Source organism: Phyllobates terribilis, unplaced genomic scaffold, assembly GCF_046119375.1.
Source record: "Phyllobates terribilis strain yellow unplaced genomic scaffold, ASM4611937v1 Scaffold_12__6_contigs__length_324123572, whole genome shotgun sequence".
Taxonomy (NCBI): Eukaryota; Metazoa; Chordata; class Amphibia; order Anura; family Dendrobatidae; genus Phyllobates; species Phyllobates terribilis.
In genome coordinates, this window is record NW_027362772.1 from 206834887 (window position 1) to 206856604 (window position 21718).

Consider the following 21718-nt stretch of genomic DNA (forward strand, 5'->3'; position numbering starts at 1 on the left):
TTTTTTTTTCCCTCTTCTTCTTCCAAGATACATAACTTTTTTTCTGTCAACATAGCCAGATGAGGGCTTGTTTTTTGTAGGACCATTTGTAGTTTTGAATGACACCATTAATTGTACCATATAATGTACTGAAAAATAGGAAAAAAATCCACGTTGGGTGAAAATCCGAAAAAAAATGCAATTCTGCCAGTGTTGTGGGTTTAATTTTGCATTAAAAATTACAGTACGATTATGGGAATACCAAACTCTAATACATGTTTTTTATTTAAGCGGTCGAAAAAAAAAATTCAAAAGTTTGAAAACAAAAAAAATTGCTTTCTGTTGTCATTTTCCGAGATCTGTAACATTTTAAGCTGTGTGAAGGATTATTTTTTGTGTGGTGAAGAGAGGATTTTATTTTTACCATATTTAGGGTATATACAATATTTTTGATCACTTCGTGCATTTTATTAGTGTTCAAACCGAACAGGAAAAAGATCTTGGGCCGGGTCCCAACTCAGGCTTGTAAGCACCTTTTCCCTTTTTCTTTTCAGTCCATTTATTAGGGAAGTGTGGCACCTGAAAAACTGCAATTCTGGCATGTTTTTCTTTCCTCTTTACAGTGTTTACTGATTGGGACCAAGACGGCAGTGATGGGGCCTTTAGAAGAACCCCAGCTGCCACAGTGACCCATTGGTTTCCCATGATTACGTTGTATGGAGCCGATGTAAGTCAGTGCGCGTAAGCACCAGCGCGCGTTCCATTTAAATGCCAGTGTCAGACATAGATGAGAGTGTTTAAATGGTTAACATTGGTGGACGGGGCCATCTCTGGTCATTACAGTAAGGCACCCTTCACACGTCCATTTTGTATGTCTGTATGCGGTCCGTTTTTTAAGGACCGCAAATACTGACATACGTACACCCATTGTATTCAATGGGTGTGCGCACATGTCAGGTTTTTCATATGGACCGTGTTAAAAACGGACATCCGTGTTTCATCAGCGTGACACGTACCGGCGCCTGGGAATCAGCCGTACAGTTTGCGCTGTTCCCCTGAGCCGACTGCTGAAGGCAGCTCTCATGATAGTTGCCTGCTCACGCTGAGATCGGCGCAAGCAGGAGATAATGCTGGGAGTTGTATTCAGCACCTGCTGTCTACATCCAGTGTACAATGAAGAATTAAATAAAAAAGCATGAGGCGACTGCTCATGCTGAAATGCAGGGGAGAATGACTCGCTACAGCGAGAGCATGCCCATGAACTGCGGTGACCTCAGTGAGATCATTGTAGTTGATGTGAGAAATTTCTATTATTATTATAATATTAGCTTCGGAGGGGGCCAGGATCCATAGCCCCTTCCCTGGTTATTAATATTAGCCCACAGCTGTCTGTTTAGCCTTTGCTGGGTAGATTTTAAAGGGGGACCCTACTTCAATTTTTTTCTGGGGTTCCCCTGTAATCTAGCCAGTAAACGCTTATCAAACAGCTGTGGTCTGTTATTAATAGCCAGGGAACATTTTTGGTTAATGGTCCCTTCCCTGGCTAGTAATATCAGCCCCCAGTGGTCGGCTTTTCCCCTGCTGGTAATGAAAATAACACGGGAGCCCACGCCATTTTTTTTATTTAGGTCTTCATTTTACACTGGATGTACTCAGCGGGGGCTGAATACAACTCCCATCATTGTCTCCTGCTTGCACTGATCCCAGCGCAAGCAGGGGACAATGATGAGAGTTGTATTCAGCAGCTGATGCCTGGGATCAGTGCGAACTGTACTGCTCTTCCCAGGCGCCGGTACGCGTCACACGGACATACGAATGGCACACGCATACACGGATGTCACACGTATGCCACACGGATATCACAAATGGATGACATGCGGACCTCACTAGTATTGTTTTTCCCTGTACATGAATCACCAGGACGTGTGAAGGAGGCCTTAGACACAGATGCTGGCTGTTTAATTTAGCCATCATCTGCCGCGTGTAGAGCGACTGTTTAATCAGTGGGAAAGGTGCAGCTTTTTAGCCTGTACAAGTAGACCCCTAAACTCCATGCTATGCCCGATACTAACAATTCCCTAATCTGCTCCTCCATAATAAGGATCCAGAGGAGTGAGGATTTCACATTTTCAAGTTAACATTCATTTTTTCTTAAATATTTTGATTATCAGATCACTATGTTAATGTTCATAATGTTCATACATTTTCTCAGGCACTTGAATCATCTATTTCCGGAAACCTAATGTGCGGATGTAATTTTTTAATAAGAGTAATAAAACCTGGAAGAAATACCGTTTAGTTAATTAGGTGCCTCATAAACGTGCTGTATTCCTTCTATATTATGTAATGAAAGTCCAGACAGTGGGAAAGAATGTGCTGTACTGAGCCTGGTCCATTCCAGGATGATCCGTCCATGCTGCCTACTGCTGAAGTTACACTGGAGGCGTCTATGTGCCTCATACCATTACATATAACTGACTCGCATTTGGGCTTGTCTGTGAAAAATGACAAGTAACCAATTCACTGGCACCACCTGGATCCTCCATGGTCTGTGCTGACACAGGAAAATAAATCACAGTTCCACAAGCAGTAGGACCGCTGCAGACTGTGAAAAACACCCAATGACGCACTGGTCAAGTCACCCGACTGCTGCAGCCAATCATAGCTCGCAACGGTTCTACTCCTGGTGGAATGGTGACATCTACTCTTCCTGTGTCATCACAGACCACAGACTGAGTGGACTATGCTGGATCCACGTCGATGTCGGTAGGTATCAATTAGTTTATTTTTTACAGATCCAATCCGCTAAGAAACTTTTCTTTTTACCCAGACAACCCTTTACCTATAAATTAGGAACAAAGCACAGTAGGAGCATCTACTAAAAAATTGTGATGCTCTAAGATGTTGGAAGATTGTCCTAGAAAAGCAGCAAATCACTGGTGGAGTTTATGATCAACACTGATGGATCCTGATGACCAGTGCTCTCTAGAGCTGAAATATAAATGGTTAACGTGCCCATTCAATAGATCGCTGTTTGCCGAGCGCTCATTAGGCTAGCAATTTTTTCCCCAAAACCTCCCCCAATACACATGTATTCCCAATGTGCATCTGTTCTCAACAGGAAGAGTGGAGTAAACTGCTGCCAAACTCTTCTGACTACGACTCACCTCTAGGTAGAACAACAGTATTGGGCATTTAAAGGGGTTTTCCCACTAACAAAAGTTGATTTTAATCAATAGATCTTGGAATGATAACAAATTCCATAATTGAATGTATTTAAATAAAATGTTCCTGTGCTGAGATAATCTTATAAATGTACCCCTGCTGTGTACTGTGTAATGGCTGTGTCTGACTGTGCAGGAACATGGTCTGATCATACCACATCTCCTGGGCAGGGGAGGAAGCAGAAGACTATACAGATATTACAGCACAGGATCACAGCTGATTCTTTCTTTGACGTTAAACCTTGTTTAAAAACAGGCAGGGAAATGTTTTACTTCACAGAAAGAATCAGCTGTGATCCCCTCTGTAATGTCTGTATACTCTTTTGCTTCCTCCCCTGCCCAGGAGATGTGGTATGATCAGACCATGTTTCTGCACAGTCAGACACAGCCATTACACAGTACACAGCAGGGGCAAAGTTGAATTATTCCTTTATATAGACTCAGACTGCTTAGTTTTCAGATATTGCATTAATGTGCAACTAACATGAAATGCCATCACAAGGCTCCTGAAAATACTACCGATATGTTACAGAAAAGCTTTATCCCGCCCTCTGCACCTCCCACAGCTACTCTTGTGCCATAAAACCACTGGGCACCAGTCCTATATATAGCAGAGGCTCTGGTTACTAACAAGTATTTCTGCACCCATTCCTTGGATTGCTTTTTTCCTTTACATACCGAGGTTTGGTGGCTTGATGGAAGCCTTTTTACTCATTTGCTAGTCACAGGCCATGTCAGCTTTAGCATGGGTTCCCTTGATTTCTACCAACTTTTTGTTGCAAAAACAAGAGTTTAATATTCGATCCACTATGAAATTATGGGGAAAATTGGTGAGTGTTAATGTTATAGAAGGGGCAAAGCTCGGACTCGGGTTTTGAGTATAATCATTCATCCAAGTCTAAACAGAAAATACAAATTATATTTTCAAAACTTGTGCAAAGAAAGGCATCTTCCCTAATGTGCCTTGTATTATTGGTAAATGGAGTGAGAATATATTGCAGTTCTACAAATATATCTAAACATGACAATCATTTATTACGTGTAGAAACCATAATAAATAAGACCTACCGGCGTCTCTTTACTACTGGATCCCTCGTTCTTGTCATACGAGTAGGTGAACCTTGATGAGGGCTTAGCAAGTGAAGTAAGAGGTTCTGGTGCCGCTGCACAAGATAGTCCATATCCATTGGTGGAGCCTCTTTTCTTTCCATAGACGTCCCCAAACTCGGTGTGATTGGAGGCACGAGAAATTTGAGAAATACCATCAAAATCATGGCGTGATCGTGTCAATCCCGGGCTATAATAAGCATCCGAGGTGCGTAGTTCTGAGAATCCAAGGGACAGGTCTGTATGACTGGATGACTTCTTACGAGACAGTGAGGTGACGGGCGAGGTGTGGAAGGTAGAGTAACTACTGTTGTAGTTATAGGAGTATGCACTCGGTGTATATTTAGATGGAGACCGTGCTAAGATGTCACTTCTTTTTGTGGATGAATCCAGGGGTGGAAGGCTTCGGTCAAGATTTCCATAAGAGCGAAGAGCAGGGGTGGGGTAATAGGAGCTGTTCACATTGGACTTATAAGGCAGTTTATTTCTGTCACTGAATGAAGAACTGTGGTTGGAAGAATAAGAACTGTATCCGCCATAACCTTTAGAATAGTCTGTGTCTGTATATCTCTTGAGGGTAGAAGATAAGTGAGACATACTGGAAGTGAATGGGCGCAAGTGACGATCCCAGCTTGGCCTGCAGAGAGAGAGGTTGGAAGTTAATATCAAGATGGAGTGTTCATTCATTCGCATGCTTTGACAGTAACAGATTATTATTACGTATTTCCTGAGATTTGAACAAATCTGTTCAGGATGTGAAGTAAAACTGCGAGATCTGAGCTGCTGAGGCTGTAAATTATGACGGAGTCTTTCGTCTGTTTGACACATCTCTGATGGACAAGTAATATGGCCACTGATACCAGGTCATGTTTCACACTCGTTCAGCATGGATTTCTTCAGGCACGTCTCTGTTCTGTGAAATGGGTGGGAGGACTCAGAGACTACAGAGGAGGACACTTTTTGTTCCTGGCGACAGATAAAAGCGGTCCCATGAGTCCTAGAAGACTGACAAGCGTAGTTGACACATGGCTTTTTCTTGTCACAGAAATAAGTGAAATTCCTACCGCAAACAGCTGAAAAACTGCACACAGATAATGCGCAGAAAGATCCAGCAGCACAGTATCCACTTTTGGCTGGAGTGGAGGGAAACAGTCTCCCTCCAAAAAATCTAATATGCTTTTTCTGACTATACCTCAAAACTAAATAAAAGTAACGGAAAAGTAACAGAAACTGTAAGAAACAAGTCATATCTCTTGTAATGCAGCAATGCAAACACAAGAAAGTCCAAGACCTGAAGGCTGATTCAGGGGTAACTTCTCAGCTCAGCAATGCTTCCTGATTTTTGGGGTAATAAATTTTTAACTGATGGATTTCGGATACTGGTAAGATTGTGACATTCAGGTGAAAACTACGCTTATTGAGGTTGTCAACGCTATCTGTGTTTATAGGGAACCTATCAGCTGATTCAAGCTGCCCAAACCATGGGCGTCATTAATCGCAGCCTATTGCATTTTCCCTTGACCTTATGTGCAGATATAGGTTTAGGGATCTGACCTGGTTGATCGATCCGTAGGTAAGCCAGTTTGGCTTTTGGGTTGATGAGCACGTTATAACTATGGCTGAATATGGTCTGGGTTTAGGCATGGTACAAATATCCCAATTTGTGTGATTCATTCCTAGACTGTTACTCTGGTGACCGCAGTACGCTTGCGCGTCATACTGGGGGCGCGCCCCCCGGCCTTCGGCATCTGATCGTGAGGACCTGCGCCGCGGTCAGCTGACCGTGATGCGGGCGTCACGTGATGCAGACGCCGCGGGCTGCTCCGCCCATCGTGACGCGACAAGCGTCATCAAAGGTCCTCAGACTAATGGATGAGACCATTGACATCCGGTCGCTCCATACATGTTGTGATTGGTGTGGACGCATTTAAAAAGGGACCACACTGACACAGACACACACCCCCTGATGAAGGCTCGCCGAAACGCGCGTTGGGGTGGACATATACCACCCAGCTGTTGGCACGCTGCTGGCTTCCCGTATTTCAAGGTAGCTGCATACTTTATTCATATATGAAATCATGATACACAAACTACTCTAGATGCAGGAAAAGACTAGAGTAATTTAATTACTGATAATATTGTTATGCCATAAGAGCTGGCTGTGTGTTATGTCCGTTTTTTCTTTTCTTTTTGCACATGGCTATCGGTGTTAGATTCTCCTCATGTAATTTGACTGACTTTTTACTATATATATTCAATACAATTTACATATTTTTATATCTAAGCAATGTCTATGGGCTTCATGTCGCTATTTTTTCTTGTTTTTTTGTTCTATTGCAGCCAGGCATATTTTTCTCTGAATAGCTCAGGTATTTAAAAAAAGATATCGTTTGAAGATTTGGGGAAAGTAGTGAGAGATGAGACGAGCCTGGTGCCGCCTTCGGATGACATCTCTCAGCACCTCTCCAGGTTATTGACAGGTCTCTCCCATAGTAATGCTGAGAGAAGCTGGACGGGGCGGCAGCGGATTAGTCTTGTCTGTGGCTATTGGCCCCTGGCTAAGCCTGCAAACTATATTTTCTCTGACACGCTGGAGCATTTCAGAGAAACATATACCTGGGTCTAATCGTGCAGCCAGAATCTGATTACTGATGCCCGTAGTTTGGGCAGCATGAATCACATTATAGGTTCCCTTTAATTGGGTCTAGTCACTATTGTCATATAGCACACATGTCAAACTCTGGCTCGCAGGCCAAATCTGGCCTGCACGGTGATTATATTTGGCCCACGACGCCGGCAGCACCTCCCCCACTATACTGTATGGAGGACTATGTGGGGCCATTATACTGTATGGAGGACGATGTTGGGCCATTATTCTGTATGGAGGACTATGTGGGGTCATTATACTGTATGGAGGACTATGTGGGGCAATTATACTGTATGGAGGACTATGTGGGGTCATTATACTGTATGGAGGACTATATGGGGCCATTATACTGTATGGAGGACTATGTTGGGCCATTATTCTGTATGGAGGGCTATGTTGGGCCCATTATACTATACGGAGGAATATGTGGGGCCATTATACTGTATGGAGGACTATGTTGGGCCATTATTCTGTATGGAGGACTATGTGGGGCCCATTATACTATATGGAGGAATATGTGGGGCCATTATTCTGTATGGAGGACTTTGTGGGGCCCATTATTCTGTATGGAGGACTATGTTGGGCCATTATTCTGTATGGAGGACTATGTGGAGCCCATTATGCTATATGGAGGAATATGTGGGGCCATTATTCTGTATGGAGGACTTTGTGGGGTCCATTATTCTGTATGGAGAACTATGTGGGGTCCATTATTCTGTATGGAGGACTATGTGGAGCCCATTATTCTGTATGGAGGACTTTGTGGGGCCCATTATTCTGTATGGAGTACTATGTGGGGCCGATTAAACTGTATGGAGGACTATGTGGGGCCCATTATTCTGTATGGAGAACTATGTGGGGCCCATTATTCTGTATGGAGGACTATGTGGGGGCTATTATACTGTATGGATGGCTGTGTGGCCCATAATTCTGTATGGAGGACTATGTAGGGCCCATTATACTGTGTGGAGGACTATGTGGGGTCATTATACTGTATGGAGGACTATGTGGGGTCCATTATACTGTATGGAGGATTATGTGGGGCCATTATACTGTATGGAGGACTTTGTGGGGTCAATTATTCTGTATGGAGAACTATGTGGGGTCCATTATTCTGTATGGAGGACTATGTGGAGCCCATTATTCTGTATGGAGGACTTTGTGGGGCCCATTATTCTGTATGGAGGACTATGTGGGGCCGATTAAACTGTATGGAGGACTATGTGGGGCCCATTATTCTGTATGGAGGACTATGTGGGGGCTATTATACTGTATGGATGGCTGTGTGGCCCATAATTCTGTATGGAGGACTATGTAGGACCCATTATACTGTATGGAGGATTATGTGGGGCCATTATACTGTATGGAGGACTATGTGGGGCCATTATACTGTGTGGAGGGCTATGTGGGGCCCATTATACTGTATGGAGGACTATGTGGGGTCCATTATACTGTATGGAGGACTTTGTGGGGTCAATTATTCTGTATGGAGAACTATGTGGGGTCCATTATTCTGTATGGAGGACTATGTGGAGCCCATTATTCTGTATGGAGGACTTTGTGGGGCCCATTATTCTGTATGGAGGACTATGTGGGGCCGATTAAACTGTATGGAGGACTATGTGGGGCCCATTATTCTGTATGGAGGACTATGTGGGGGCTATTATACTGTATGGATGGCTGTGTGGCCCATAATTCTGTATGGAGGACTATGTGGGACCCATTATACTGTATGGAGGATTATGCGGGGCCATTATACTGTATGGAGGACTATGTGGGGCCATTATACTGTGTGGAGGGCTATGTGGGGCCCATTATACTGTATGGAGGACTATGTGGGGTCCATTATACTGTATGGAGGACTATGTGGGGTCCATTATACTATATGGAGGTCTATGTGGGGCCCATTAAACTATATGGAGGTCTATGTGGGGCCCATTATTCTGTATGGAGGACTATGTGGGGCCCTTTATTCTGTATGGAGGACTATGTAAGGCCATTATACTGTATGGAGGACTATGTGGGGCCGATTAAACTGTATGAAGGACTATGTGGGGCCCATTATTCTGTATGGAGAACTATGTGGGGGCTATTATACTGTATGGATGGCTGTGTGGCCCATAATTCTGTGTGGAGGACTATGTGGGGTCCATTATACTGTGTGGAGGACTATGTGGGGTCCATTATACTGTATGGAGGACTATGTGGGGTCCATTATACTATATGGAGGTCTATGTGGGGCCCATTAAACTATATGGAGGACTATGTGGGGCCCATTATTCTGTATGGAGGACTATGTGGGGCCCATTATTCTGTATGGAGGACTATGTAAGGCCATTATACTGTATGGAGGACTATGTGGGGCCGATTAAACTGTATGGAGGACTATGTGGGGCCCATTATTCTGTATGGAGAACTATGTGGGGGCTATTATACTGTATGGATGGCTGTGTGGCCCATAATTCTGTGTGGAGGACTATGTGGGGTCAATTATACTGTGTGGAGGACTATGTGGGGTCCATTATATTGTTTGGCCCATAATTCTGTATGGAGGACTATGTGGGGCCCATTATACTGTATGGAGGACTATGTGGGGTCCATTATTCTGTATGGAGGACTATGTGGGGCCCATTAAACTATATGGAGGACTATGTGGGGCCCATTATTCTGTATGGAGGACTATGTGGGGCCCATTATTCTGTATGGAGGACTATGTGGGGCCCATTATTCTGTATGGAGGACTATGTGGGGCCATTATACTATATGGAGGTCTATGTGGGGCCCATTATTCTGTATGGAGGAGGACTATGTGGGGCCCATTATTCTGTATGGAGGACTATGTGGGGTCCAATACACTGTGTGGAGGGCTTTCAATAAATATCAAGGTTGTTCCGCGAATTTGTCCAAGTTTTTTATTTTGGCCCTCTCTTTGAGTTTGACATCCTTGTCATATAGGTATTACTGTCACCTGCCTCTCACATGTTACTTTTATGCCTGATGGTTAGCTCACTGCTTTTAATGCAACCTGTTTTAGACTTCCTCTGCTTTTATTGTATATGATGGTAATAGCTGTTGGCCTAGGGTTGCTTCATCATTCAGGCAATAATGTATCCTGAGAATGTATGCTGATCCAGCAGAAGGTTCTCCATAGACCTCAGCCGATCACATAGTCAGATGTGGATGCTATATGCAGATATGTATGGAGGACTCAGAAACTATAGCAAGTTTTCCTTTTGCTTCAGTCTCATTTATTTCAACTGCTGATGTAACTGCGGCTATGATCAGAAATGTAAAGTCGGCTTTTAACCTATAGCATCGAGAATCAATAAAGAACAGCGGTGAACATTACCATAAACATTCTTTCTGATAATGCATGGTGGAACATTGTCTGCAAAAAAATCCAACATTATTCAATGTTTTTGTGATATGGAACAAATGGGACCTCAGGCAGCCCTACACGATATTTCATAGTGATTTCATATGATCATATCAGTGCAATAAATTAGTAAAGTTCCTGGAGATAAGGGAAGAAAGTTCCTATGGTAGAATTCTCACCTTTGTGTGCTGGTTATCAGCTGTTCATGGTCTTTGTATCATAAGTGTGAATGAGGCCTTGAACTGTGTCTTATCTGCTTCACCTTCAGCAGGGTTAAAAAGTGACCCAACTAACTAAATATTGTGCGTGAGGCAATAGAAAACTGATGTGAATACCTTGAAGAATTTATGTCTTAACACAAAGTATCCAGCAACTTCCTGCAGGAATTTTTGACAAAGGCTCCAAAATCTGTAGACAGAAATATTTTCACATAATATTTTGCTTTTAGCCATATTAAGATTCTGCATTATTAAGTGTTATTCAAGATGGCATGTGATTTTCATGAAATCATCTTTGATCTTATTCCACATTGCCCTTTGTCTTACATATCCTCTGGCAGAACAATGGTCGGTCTGATGCTGCTCCTGGTTACACATATGTCTGTACAGCGCTGTGGAATATGTCGGCACTGGATAAGCAAAAAAGCAGAATGAATGAACCGGTCAGAAGGCCTTCTATTCTACATTATTTTCCATTGTGGATAAGGCTGGATTTTTTTTTTACTTCTATACATATGTTGAAACAATATTTTATGTATTGATCCAGTTGGCAAAAGGATTGGAAGATTGAAAAAACAAGGTTAGGGGCTGTAGGAGGTGACATAATGTGATGAATGCAGCATGCACTACATAACCCTAGGAACTCTGAGCCCAGCAAGGAAAAAGAAATGTAATAATGAAATATGGTGTACTGAAATACTCTGGATCAAACACACTGAATCATTAGCTTTATATCTAAAGGAAATGTTTTACCAAAATATAACATTTTTGTTATGCCAGACTTGGGGTTTGCATATCTTAACCACCTGCTTTTGTTCCTCCGGTGCTATCAATAAGCTAGATTTTCCAAATTAGTTATTTTAATGATCAATTTACATAAACAGTGTATTATGAAGGGGTCATGTCTCAATCTAATGATGTCTTAAACCTGCTAGTAACTTTTTCCTTGCGAACCAATTTAAAGGGATAGGCAACAACCTGACAGAACTGTGAAGGCTGCAGCCCATCAGTGGCCCCTGATAGGCTGCAGCGCTTCTGTGACATAAAGAATGTCACAAGCTCACCGGGGGACACAGCGCTTGGACCAGAGGGGTGTTGTCGGTCCAGTAGGTAAGCGGGCTTTTTTATTTTATAAGGCACATGAAATGTTATCACTACAGTGCACATGACTGGCAATTAATGGGCTCGGTCACTCCTGCCATCTATATTGGGATCACCTCTGAGCCCAGTGACTAGCTGCAGTGGTTACATGCATTGTAGATGTGACTTAACTGTTGCAGCCTGTTCATGATGACTGAAGAAGTGTCAGAAGCGAACGGTGAGGCAGAGGAGGGTGAGTAACTGGTGAGTTCGGTATTTTCAGCCACTGCCAGCTAATGCACATACAATTATTTCTGGGAAAACCAATTTAATACAAAAGACGGAATAATAGACTGAAAACACTAAGGGTCTGTTCACATGGAGCTTTTTCATGCGAGTTCTGACAGTGATTCCGCACCAGAATCCACATATCAAGAAGCGCTTCAGATCTGCTTGCAGCGAGCTTCCCACTCATCTGAATGAGAAAAAACCTTCCTTTAGCCCACATCACGCTTTACTCCATGCAATTTTTATTGTGTTAAAAACAAGCACCACGTCAAGTGATTGGCATGTATTTCGAGCGTAAAACTTAATAATTGCGCTTTTTCGCGTAGTTTTGAACATTTTATTTATGCTTTAATAAAAGGTTTTTGCAGCCCCATATTATTAGTAAATACACATTAAGAGCCTCATTGAAAAAACGCTCAAACATTACATTAAAACAGCATCAAAAAGCGTGTTCTTATAAAGCCTAGCCAAAAACCATGTTCGGTGAAGTTTTCGATGTTGATTTTAGAAGTAGATTTGTCAGCCAGACAAATGCACAACGAAAAACTGTGTATGAACAAACTCCAAAGCTGCATTTACAGTGGAAGATTAAATCGCTCTTTCACAATAATCGTTCAGTGTAAACAGGCTGCCGATCAACCGATGAAAGAGCCGCATGCTCGACATTGGGTAAAATGAACCTTTGGTTTTCACAAAATATTATCATTCTTGGCGGTGCATCATCCTGTGTAAAAATAAATAAATAAATAAAAAGGTCAACCTATGCACATGAATGATCTACTCCAGATTGGTCAGTGCGCATCGTTCACCGCGGTCTGCCTGTGTAAATAAGCTATTAAACTACCGCTAATTGGCAAATATTTACCGTCTGATGGTCATTTTGTGCTGACAGTTGGTCCATGTAACTGCTGACATGGTGATTTATCAGGTTTTTACCCCTTTAGGCCATGTCCCTGCCTATGGTGCAGGCTCTGGCGCTGAGCCCGCATCTTTCCCCTCACTTGATGGCTGATTTAATCAGCCATCAAGGGCCTCTAACAACCGCTGGTGAATAAGAGATCCATCAGCGGCTGTTAACCAGTTAAATGCCACTGTCAATCACTGACAGCAGCGAGTCACAATTCCTGCAGATCAGCACCCCGTCGTGCAATCGCGGGGTGCCGATGGGTTGCCACGACATCCGGGGGTCTGCAGAAGACCCCCGTACCTCTCATCACGATCCTTTTGTGAACGCCGGCCCGTGGCTGGCGTTCGTTAGAGATCGTGATTTCTGCTATACATAGTAGTGCTGAAGCCCTGCTATCTGTAGCACAAGTGATCGGAAGATCTCAACTTCAAGTCTCCTAAGGAGGCTATTGAGCACAGTAAAAAGTAAAAAAAAAACAAAAAACACAAAAGTTCAAATCACCCCCATTTGCCCCATTAAAAACAAACCAATAAACAAAAATACACATATTTGGTATCGCCGCGTTCATAAATGTCCGATCTATCAAACTATACAGTACATTAATCTGATCGGTAAACAGCGTAACGAGAAAAGTAATCAAAATGCCAGAATTATGTTTTTTCAGTTGCCGCAATATTGCAATAAAATGCAATAACGGGTGATCAAAACATAATATCTATCCCAAAATGGTATCAATAAAAACGTCAGCTCAGGGCACAAAAATAAGCCCTCACCCAGCCCCAGATCCTGAAAAATGGAGACGCTACGGGTCTTGGAAAATGGCGACAAACGCAAAAACTTCATACAAATTTCAGAAATTTTTTTTGCCATTTAAATAGAAAATAACTTATCCATGTTTGGTATCTTCAAATTCACAATTACCTGGAGAATTATATTACCAGTTTAGTTTTACCTTATAGAGAAGATTTTAAATAAAAAACCTACGAAACAATTGTGGAACTGCACTTTTTTTCACAATTTTACCACACTTGGAATTTTTTTCTCTCGTTTTCCAGCACACTATGTGGTAAAATCAATGATCTCAAAAAATCTCTGTAAACATAGGGTATGTGCAATGACATCTTTAAGATGATGGCAGACTGAGTGCTTAAGGAAAAAGTTGTTCTTTTGTTTAAGCATCTTCTCCGGCATCTTTTTAGTAGTTTTTGTGGTTGCCCCAATGCTGGTGTCTTTTTTGATATATTTTAACTATAAATTGGGATCAACTTTCAAAAGAAAACTCCCCAAAGAATGGACTTGTTACTTGTTTTATCTGTCTCCTGACATTAAAAGCCTGAAGCAGCTAAAAGAAGTGACAAAAGCCTGAATGTGTGCACAGCAAGTTGTTTTGACATTACTGTGCATTATGTTCAGTCTTTGTAACAATTTTTTAGTGTTTTGTCAGGCAGGTTTCAGGTGGAATCTATTTGAAAAGACATTGTGTATATAGGCATGAATGGACCCTTGGATGTTCGGGTTCGACCGAAGTTTAGTCCAAAGTTCAGTTCAAGTACCAGAACTCTACCCAAACTTAAACCCAGACCCCATAGAAGTCAGTGGGGACCTGAACTTTGGTGCTGTAAAAGGGCTGTAAAATGGTTGTCGTAAGGGCTAGGGGGCTGCTAGAGTACCCCCACAGAATCAATATCTCTCTCCATTCAAACACTAAAACGGACTTCTGGGAGAAGTCCGTGTTCGGAATTCAGGGTACGAACTCCGAACTTTACAGTTTGGGTTCGCTCATCTCTGATTGTGGGTACATATTTTTAAGGCAGACAGATGTGATTAGTTTTGCAAGTGCTTTAGGAAACGTTCCTCACCATATGAGGACACGCCAGGATGAATATTCACTATATGAATGATAAATCAACGCAAGGAGGATACTCCTTAAGAAAGCCACCGGCCGAAACGTGCGTTGGAGTCCTGGAGTGTCCTCATATGGTATTTTTCCTGTGTTATGATGTTTTAGTCTTATTATATTTATTAAGTGATATATTTATTGCAGTATGTTTATATGATTATTTATTCAAATTATCCACTTGGATTTATTTATTTAATGTAATATATATTTATGGATTTTGTTGCTATGTTTATATCTGGATATATTATACTTATTCAGGAAATTACCATTTATTTAATAGACCCACTCCCCATACGCCTTTCCGGGATTATTATACTTGTCCCGTGTAGTATCTCTATCCCCTCTATGTATTTTGCCTAATTGTTTCTTTTTTATTCTTTAGCATTAATAAAAATTATATTTTCTATTGAATATTTCAAGGGTCTATTCACTTTTCTTTGCGTAGGATTTAGTTTAGAAAAGTTTGTAACATTTTTTTCCTTTTGCGTTTTTAACAGCCTTGTGATTTGTCAGTGCCTTGTTAGAAGGATCCACTTCAAAACAAACGACGTGCAATTTTTTTCCCCCCAACAGGCATGTTTCAAAACCTCTTCAGCAAAAACAAACAAAATAAAAAGCTCAGAAAACTCCTCATATAACATGAGCATAGAGGATTTCCTGTAGGAAAAAGGAGCTGCCCCCCCAAAAAAAAATCCTACGAAAGCTCTGTGTGAACATAACCTTAAAATCCCTATACTAGGAAGTATAAGATCAGTCTCATGTCCCGTTCTGACATGGACAACCTGATAAAGTGTACACTGCATGCCATTGGTCACCAAGTTCAAGATAGAATAAATGGATATATATAAAAAGTATAATAACGTGATGCTGCATCCTGCTGACTGATAGGACACATGGAGATTGGGGGTTAGGTATCATTTACATCTTTACAGACACTGAAATGAGGAAACAGCAGTGAATTCTAGGAAATTAGAATAATCGCTACTCAGATTTACAGTAAAAGTGAAACCCATAGAATAAGAATACATTAGTGGGCTCAAAGGAAGTACAGGTGCATCTCACTAAATTAGAATATCACCAAAAAGTTTATTTATTTCAGTTCTTCAATACAAAAAGTAAAACTCATATTATATAGAGTCATTACACCAGAGTGATCTATTTCACGTGTTTATTTCTGTTAATGTTGATGAATATGGCTTACAGCCAATGAAAACACAAAAGTTATTATCTCATGAAATTAGAATAATTAACAAAAAACAGCTTCAAAGGCTTCCTAAGCGTTTAAAAAAGTCCCTTAGTCTGTTTCAGTAGGCTCCACAATCATGGGGAAGACTGCTGACTTGATAGATGTCCAGAAGGCAATCATTGACACACTCCACAAGGTTCCAGAGTTCCAATTTTCATTTGGAAATCAAGGTCCCAGAGTCTGGAGGAAGAGTAGAGAAGCCACAATCCAAGCTGCTTGAGGTCTAGTGTGAAGTTTCCACAATCAGTGATGGTTTGGGGAGCCATGTCATCTCCTGGTGTAGGTCCACTGTGTTTTATCAAGACCAAAGTCAGCGCAGTTGTCTACCAGCAAGTTTTAGAGCACTTCATGCTTCCCTCTGCTGACAAGCTTTTTGGAGATGGAAATTTCATTCTCCAGCAGGGCTTGGCACCTGTCTACACTGCCAAAAGTACCAATACCTGGTTTACAAACAACAGTATCCCTGTGCTTGATTGGCCAGCAAACCCGCCTGACCTTAACCCCATAGAGAATCTATGGGGTATTGTCAAGAGGAAGATGAGAGACACCAGACCCAACAATGCAGACGAGCTGAAGGCTGCTATCAAAGCAACCTGGGCTTCCACAACACCTCAGCAGTGCCACAGGCTGATCGCCTCCATGCCACGCCGCATTGATGCAGTAATTGATACAAAAGGAGCTCCGACCAAGTATTGAGTGTGTGGCACCCCAGGGGTCTGGTTGCCACAGTAATAGAAATATTATGTCTGAGAGCAAGTGGGAGGTTTCTCTGGTCAGGAGCCCTAAGCATGCAACACGGCCCACCCAGACCTGGGAGGGGAGGAATCTGCCCTATATAAACTGGGTCTAGGGCGGGATTAGGAAGTGAAGTCCCAGACAGAGACGCAGTCTGGTCTGGAGGACAGCAGACAGAGGGAAAGCAAGAACTAGGAGCTCTGTAGGAGCAGGAGCGAGAGCCAGAGGCTGGAAGCTAGAAAGCTCGCCTTGGCTGAAGACACTAATACCGGACACGGAGTCCGAGGCTGTGGGGACATCCAGGTCCAGCAGCAGAATCCAACCGGCAGGGAATTCCATGTCCTCTGGCCATAGAAACCCGAAGGCACGGTCACAAGCAAGGGACCAGCAACGCCATTGTGAAGCGGAGGCTAACAGAAGTCCCCAAGTCACCGGCCATACGGGTGAGCACCACATGGTATACTCAGGGACGTGGGCTACTTCTACCCGCATAGAGCTAGGTAGCCAGGAAAGAGTGCAGATAGACGGGGAGGCCTACAACTCCACCTGGCCAGGGGAAGATCCTGCTTGCTCACAGACTGACCAGGCCCCTACTGCTAACCAGTACTCCCGGGAGGGTCTGCTTTATATCATCAGTAAAGACCCTGAACCGCACCACACGTCTCTGTGTTTCATCGCCGCACCAGCACCATTAGTACTGGGACGCTCCCACCATCACTCCCATCATCCACATTAGCTGCCCTGAGGCAATACTTCTCCCGTGGGGAGTTATCCCATACTCGGCTGCGCAAACAACATCAGCCTCAGCGGTCTGCAGCGCAGCGGCGGTCCCCACTGACCGCAATCCACGGGTGGCGTAGTCGGACATTGTTATTACCTAAGACTGCCACTGGTTTGACCGCCCTGGGCACGGACCGGGTCACCACCACACTGAGACTACAACCCCCAGCGATCCGGCTCCGGGTATCCCCTGCACCACACAGGCCCAGGGGGCGCGTCAACTTTGGCGTAGTCGGCAGGATTTCGTGCCCGCAACCACCGGGTACTGCGTGCCTGAAAAATACTTTTATACTTACCTGTGGCGAAGTTTCCCGCCGTCCGGAGCCGTTTCCCGCCATTGGACGCCATCTTGGGTCGTTTCCTGCCATCTTCTGCCGTCTTCCCGCCATCCGCAGCTGTTTCCCTCCATCGGACGCCATCTTCGGGACGCCGCGCAGGAAGAAGAGGGGTGTGGACGCCGAAAGCGCGTGAGATCCGAAGCTCCACCCCACGCACTGACGTTGCGTAAGGTCCTGGAAGGGAGGAAGAGCGACGCTGACGTCATCGGAGAGCGACGCCAGGTCCTCTACCCCGACGATTGACTGCGGAGCCGCGGCCTACGGAAGAAGAGCATCGCAAGGTAGGCCACAGTCCACTAGGGGGAGGAGGATGACGGATACCGAGGGGAGCTCCACCGCCACAGCCACCGCCAACGCAACCGCTGCAGCGGTCATGCCATTCACCATGCCCTATATCCCGGGGGCAACCTGGCTACCCCAGTACTCAGGGGACTCACATACTCTAAGTGACTTTAGGGAAAGACTGGATAGCCTCTTCCAGGTATACCCCCTCATGGAAGAGCAAAAAGTGAGCATCCTGGTGGCCCAGTTAATCGGGGCAGCCCAAAGGGAGGTAAAGTCCTGGTCACCTGGGAAGAAGAGGACTGTCAGAGAAATACTAGCCCGGCTGAAAGATACATTTGATACCCGCACCTCAGCCGAAATAAAGCTCAGATTTTACGGGTGCAAGCAACGGGCACATGAAAGTATAAGAGACTATGCTCTAAACCTACATGAGGCCCTGAGAGCCATTAAGCAGGCAGACCCTGACAGCGTGGGAAATGAAGACAAGCTGTTGACCGAACAATTTATTGAGGGTCTACTGTGCAATGCCCACCGAACCCAGTTGCGGGCAATGGCCTTACAGGACCCTGACCTGGACTTTGCACAGTTCAAGGACAGAGCCATCCGGGTGCTCCGAGAACCGGCACCAGGTGGCACTGTGACTCAAAGGCGCCCTGCTATCACTTATCACCAGGACGCGGCGCCCTTGTCTGCAGGGCCTGTGGGAGCTGATGCGCAGGCTTTGAACAATAACCCGGCTACAGACCTGCACCATCAGGTCCAAGAGCTGACTAAGAGTGTAGCCGCGCTAACCAGAACTGTGCAGTCTTTACAGGTCTCTTCTCCAGGAAAGATCCAGCTGGCATCCGGACCGGAGGACGTCCCGTGGCGCCGACTGAGGAGGACCCCACCGGCCAGAGGAAGACCCAGCGACAGATACAACGAGGACGGACGACCCATCTGCCGCCGCTGCAATCAACCCGGACATATGGCAAGGTACTGTCATTTAAACGGGCACAACCTGGGGTAGAGGGCCAACCCCCAGGCATAAGATCATCAGGCCCATCGAACTGGCGTGACAAATACGTAGGGGGACGTCCGGTCTTGCCTGTGGTACTGGATGGCATTCCTATGAGTGCCCTACTAGACACTGGGTCACAGGTGACTACCATCCCGTATGTGCTCTTTAAGCGGTACTGGAATGACTCGGACATGACCCGCTACCCAGATGACGACCTGAGCATTATTGCCAGCAATGGTCAGCCCGTGCCCCAGATAGGATTTAAAGAGGTGACCATCAAGGTCGGTAAAGTTGAACTGCCGGCACAAGGACTGATCATTGTGGACATTGACCGTCGCGAGAGTCACCCAAAAATAACCCTAGGTACTAACGTAATTGAAAACTGTCTTGCAGAGGTGATTCTTATTTTGCAACAGGTTGCCAAGAACGCCAGTTCCAGCCAGCAGCGTGTCCTCCAAAAAGAGATCCGGGCACTGATGAAACGGCAACAGGTGGAACTATCTGGTGGTGAGATAGGTAGCGTGAGAATGTGTGACCCGTTCCCTATTGCCATGCCCCCGAAAAGTGAGATGATGATTTGGTGCCGGGCAGCTATTGGTCTAAGAGGTAGAGACTACCAAGCAATGGTAGAGCCCGTCTACTCAGACAGTAGGCCCACCATTTTGACAGCACGGGGGGTGGTCGATGTACGCCATGGGAGGGTGCCCGTCCGCATCATAAATATCGGGGAGAGAGAAGTATACCTGCCCCGGTATGCCACGCTAGCCAAATTGTTCACCATCAACCAGAACTCTGTACAGGCCGTGGAACCCTTGCCTCCATCTCAACCAGAGGAAGGTAGCGGCTCTAAGAAACCAATGGAGGACTGGTGTCAGCAACTGCATTTGGGTACTGACTCCACTCCCTCATACCAAAAACAGGGAGTCTATCGGGTGGTTCAAGAGTACGAGAGAGTGTTTAGTAAACACCCGCAGGACTTCGGGCGAGTGAAGGGGGTAGAACATCACATCCCCACGGGAGACCATCCTCCCATAAAGGAGAGATACCGACCCGTACCCCCTGCACACTATCAACACGCCAAGGGGATGCTAAAAGACATGAAGGAGGCTGGGGTAATTAGGGACAGCTGTAGCCCCTGGGCAGCTCTACTAGTCTTAGTGAAAAAGAAAGACAACACCATGAGAATGTGTGTAGACTACAGGAAGGTCAACCGTATCACACACAAAGATGCGTACCCGTTACCAAGGATAGAAGAGTCCTTAGCTGCATTAAAATCTGCTAACTTCTTCTCTACTTTGGATCTCACTAGCGGGTACTGGCAGGTTCCTGTAGCAGAGGCGGACCGGGAGAAGACCGCATTCACCACCCCGATGGGACTCAGCGAATTTAACTGTATGCCGTTCGGGCTCTGCAACGCGCCAGGAACCTTCCAACGGTTGATGGAATGCTGTCTGGGACACCGGAACTTCGAGAAGGTCCTATTATACCTGGACGATGTCATCGTCTATTCCAAGACCTATGAGGACCATCTGGAACACTTGGCCGAAGTGTTAGAAGCCCTGGCAAACTATGGCCTAAAGGTAAAACCCTCAAAGTGTCACCTACTGAAGCCAAAGGTACAGTACCTGGGACACGTGGTGAGTGCTGACGGAGTGGCTCCCGACCCTGACAAGATCACCGTGATTAAGGACTGGCCAAGCCCATCCAGCATAAAGGAAGTGCGGCAGTTCCTCAGGTTGGTAGGCTACTACCGAAGATTCATTCCCGGTTTTACCAAGAAGGCAGCTCCTATGCAGAACCTCCTGATAGGCCAGTCCAGGAAGGCCAAAAAGCAGAAGCCACCCTTCAGATGGGAAAAGCTGGAAGAGGAGTCATTCCGCCAGCTGAAGATGGCCCTCACGGGGGATGAAATCCTGGCGTACCCTGATTACAGCCAGCCCTTTATCCTCCATACGGACGCAAACAACATTGGGCTAGGAGCCGTACTGTCCCAGATCCAGCAGGGGAGAGAATGGGTAATTGCTTACGCCAGCCGAAAACTGCGACCCACGGAAAGAAACCCTGAGAATTACAGCTCGTTCAAGCTAGAGTTCCTGGCAGTGGTGTGGGCAGTAACCGAACGTTTTAAGCATTACCTTGCCTCTTCCAGGTTCATCGTGTACACGGACAACAACCCGTTGACACACCTGGACACTGCAAGGCTGGGTGCCCTGGAGCAGAGATGGATGGCCCGCCTGTCCAATTTTGAGTTCACGATCAAATACCGGGCAGGATGCTCCAATACCAACGCGGACGCCCTGTCCAGGATTCCAAACCTACCGGACGAAGGGGAGGATCCAGAAGAATTGGAAGAGATCGAACTCCCTGCGTTTCACCGTCATGGGATTACCCAGTATTCCCACCGAGTGAGGGGCCAGCGAACCGCTACGTTCAACCCCTTACCCCACTACAACTGGGCTCAGACGCAAAACAGTGACCCCGCAGTCCGTCTGGTGAAGGAGATGCTGACGCCCGCCTGGACCCAGACGCTCCGGAAGAGACCAAGCAACTGTGCACGGAAAAGAGCAGACTGTTTCTCTATAAGGAGAAGTTGTGCCGCAGAATGGTC

The 21718-nt window shown here is 45.1% G+C and overlaps 1 protein-coding gene and 1 long non-coding RNA gene across 3 annotated transcripts in view; one reads left to right on the forward strand and one right to left on the reverse strand.

Moving 5' to 3' along the window:
- The window catches only part of USP2 (ubiquitin specific peptidase 2), a 203719-nt gene that overhangs the window by 82050 nt on the left and 99951 nt on the right, over positions 1-21718 (reverse strand). For both annotated transcript variants that reach the window (XM_073656634.1, XM_073656633.1), the window contains exon 2: positions 4272-4947. In XM_073656634.1, coding sequence (XP_073512735.1) covers positions 4272-4907 — 636 coding nt within the window. In that variant the 5' untranslated portion in view covers positions 4908-4947. The remainder of the gene's footprint in view (positions 1-4271; positions 4948-21718) is intronic.
- The window catches only part of LOC141172426 (uncharacterized), a 102340-nt gene that overhangs the window by 34769 nt on the left and 45853 nt on the right, over positions 1-21718 (forward strand). The gene's annotated exons all lie outside the window — the stretch shown is intronic.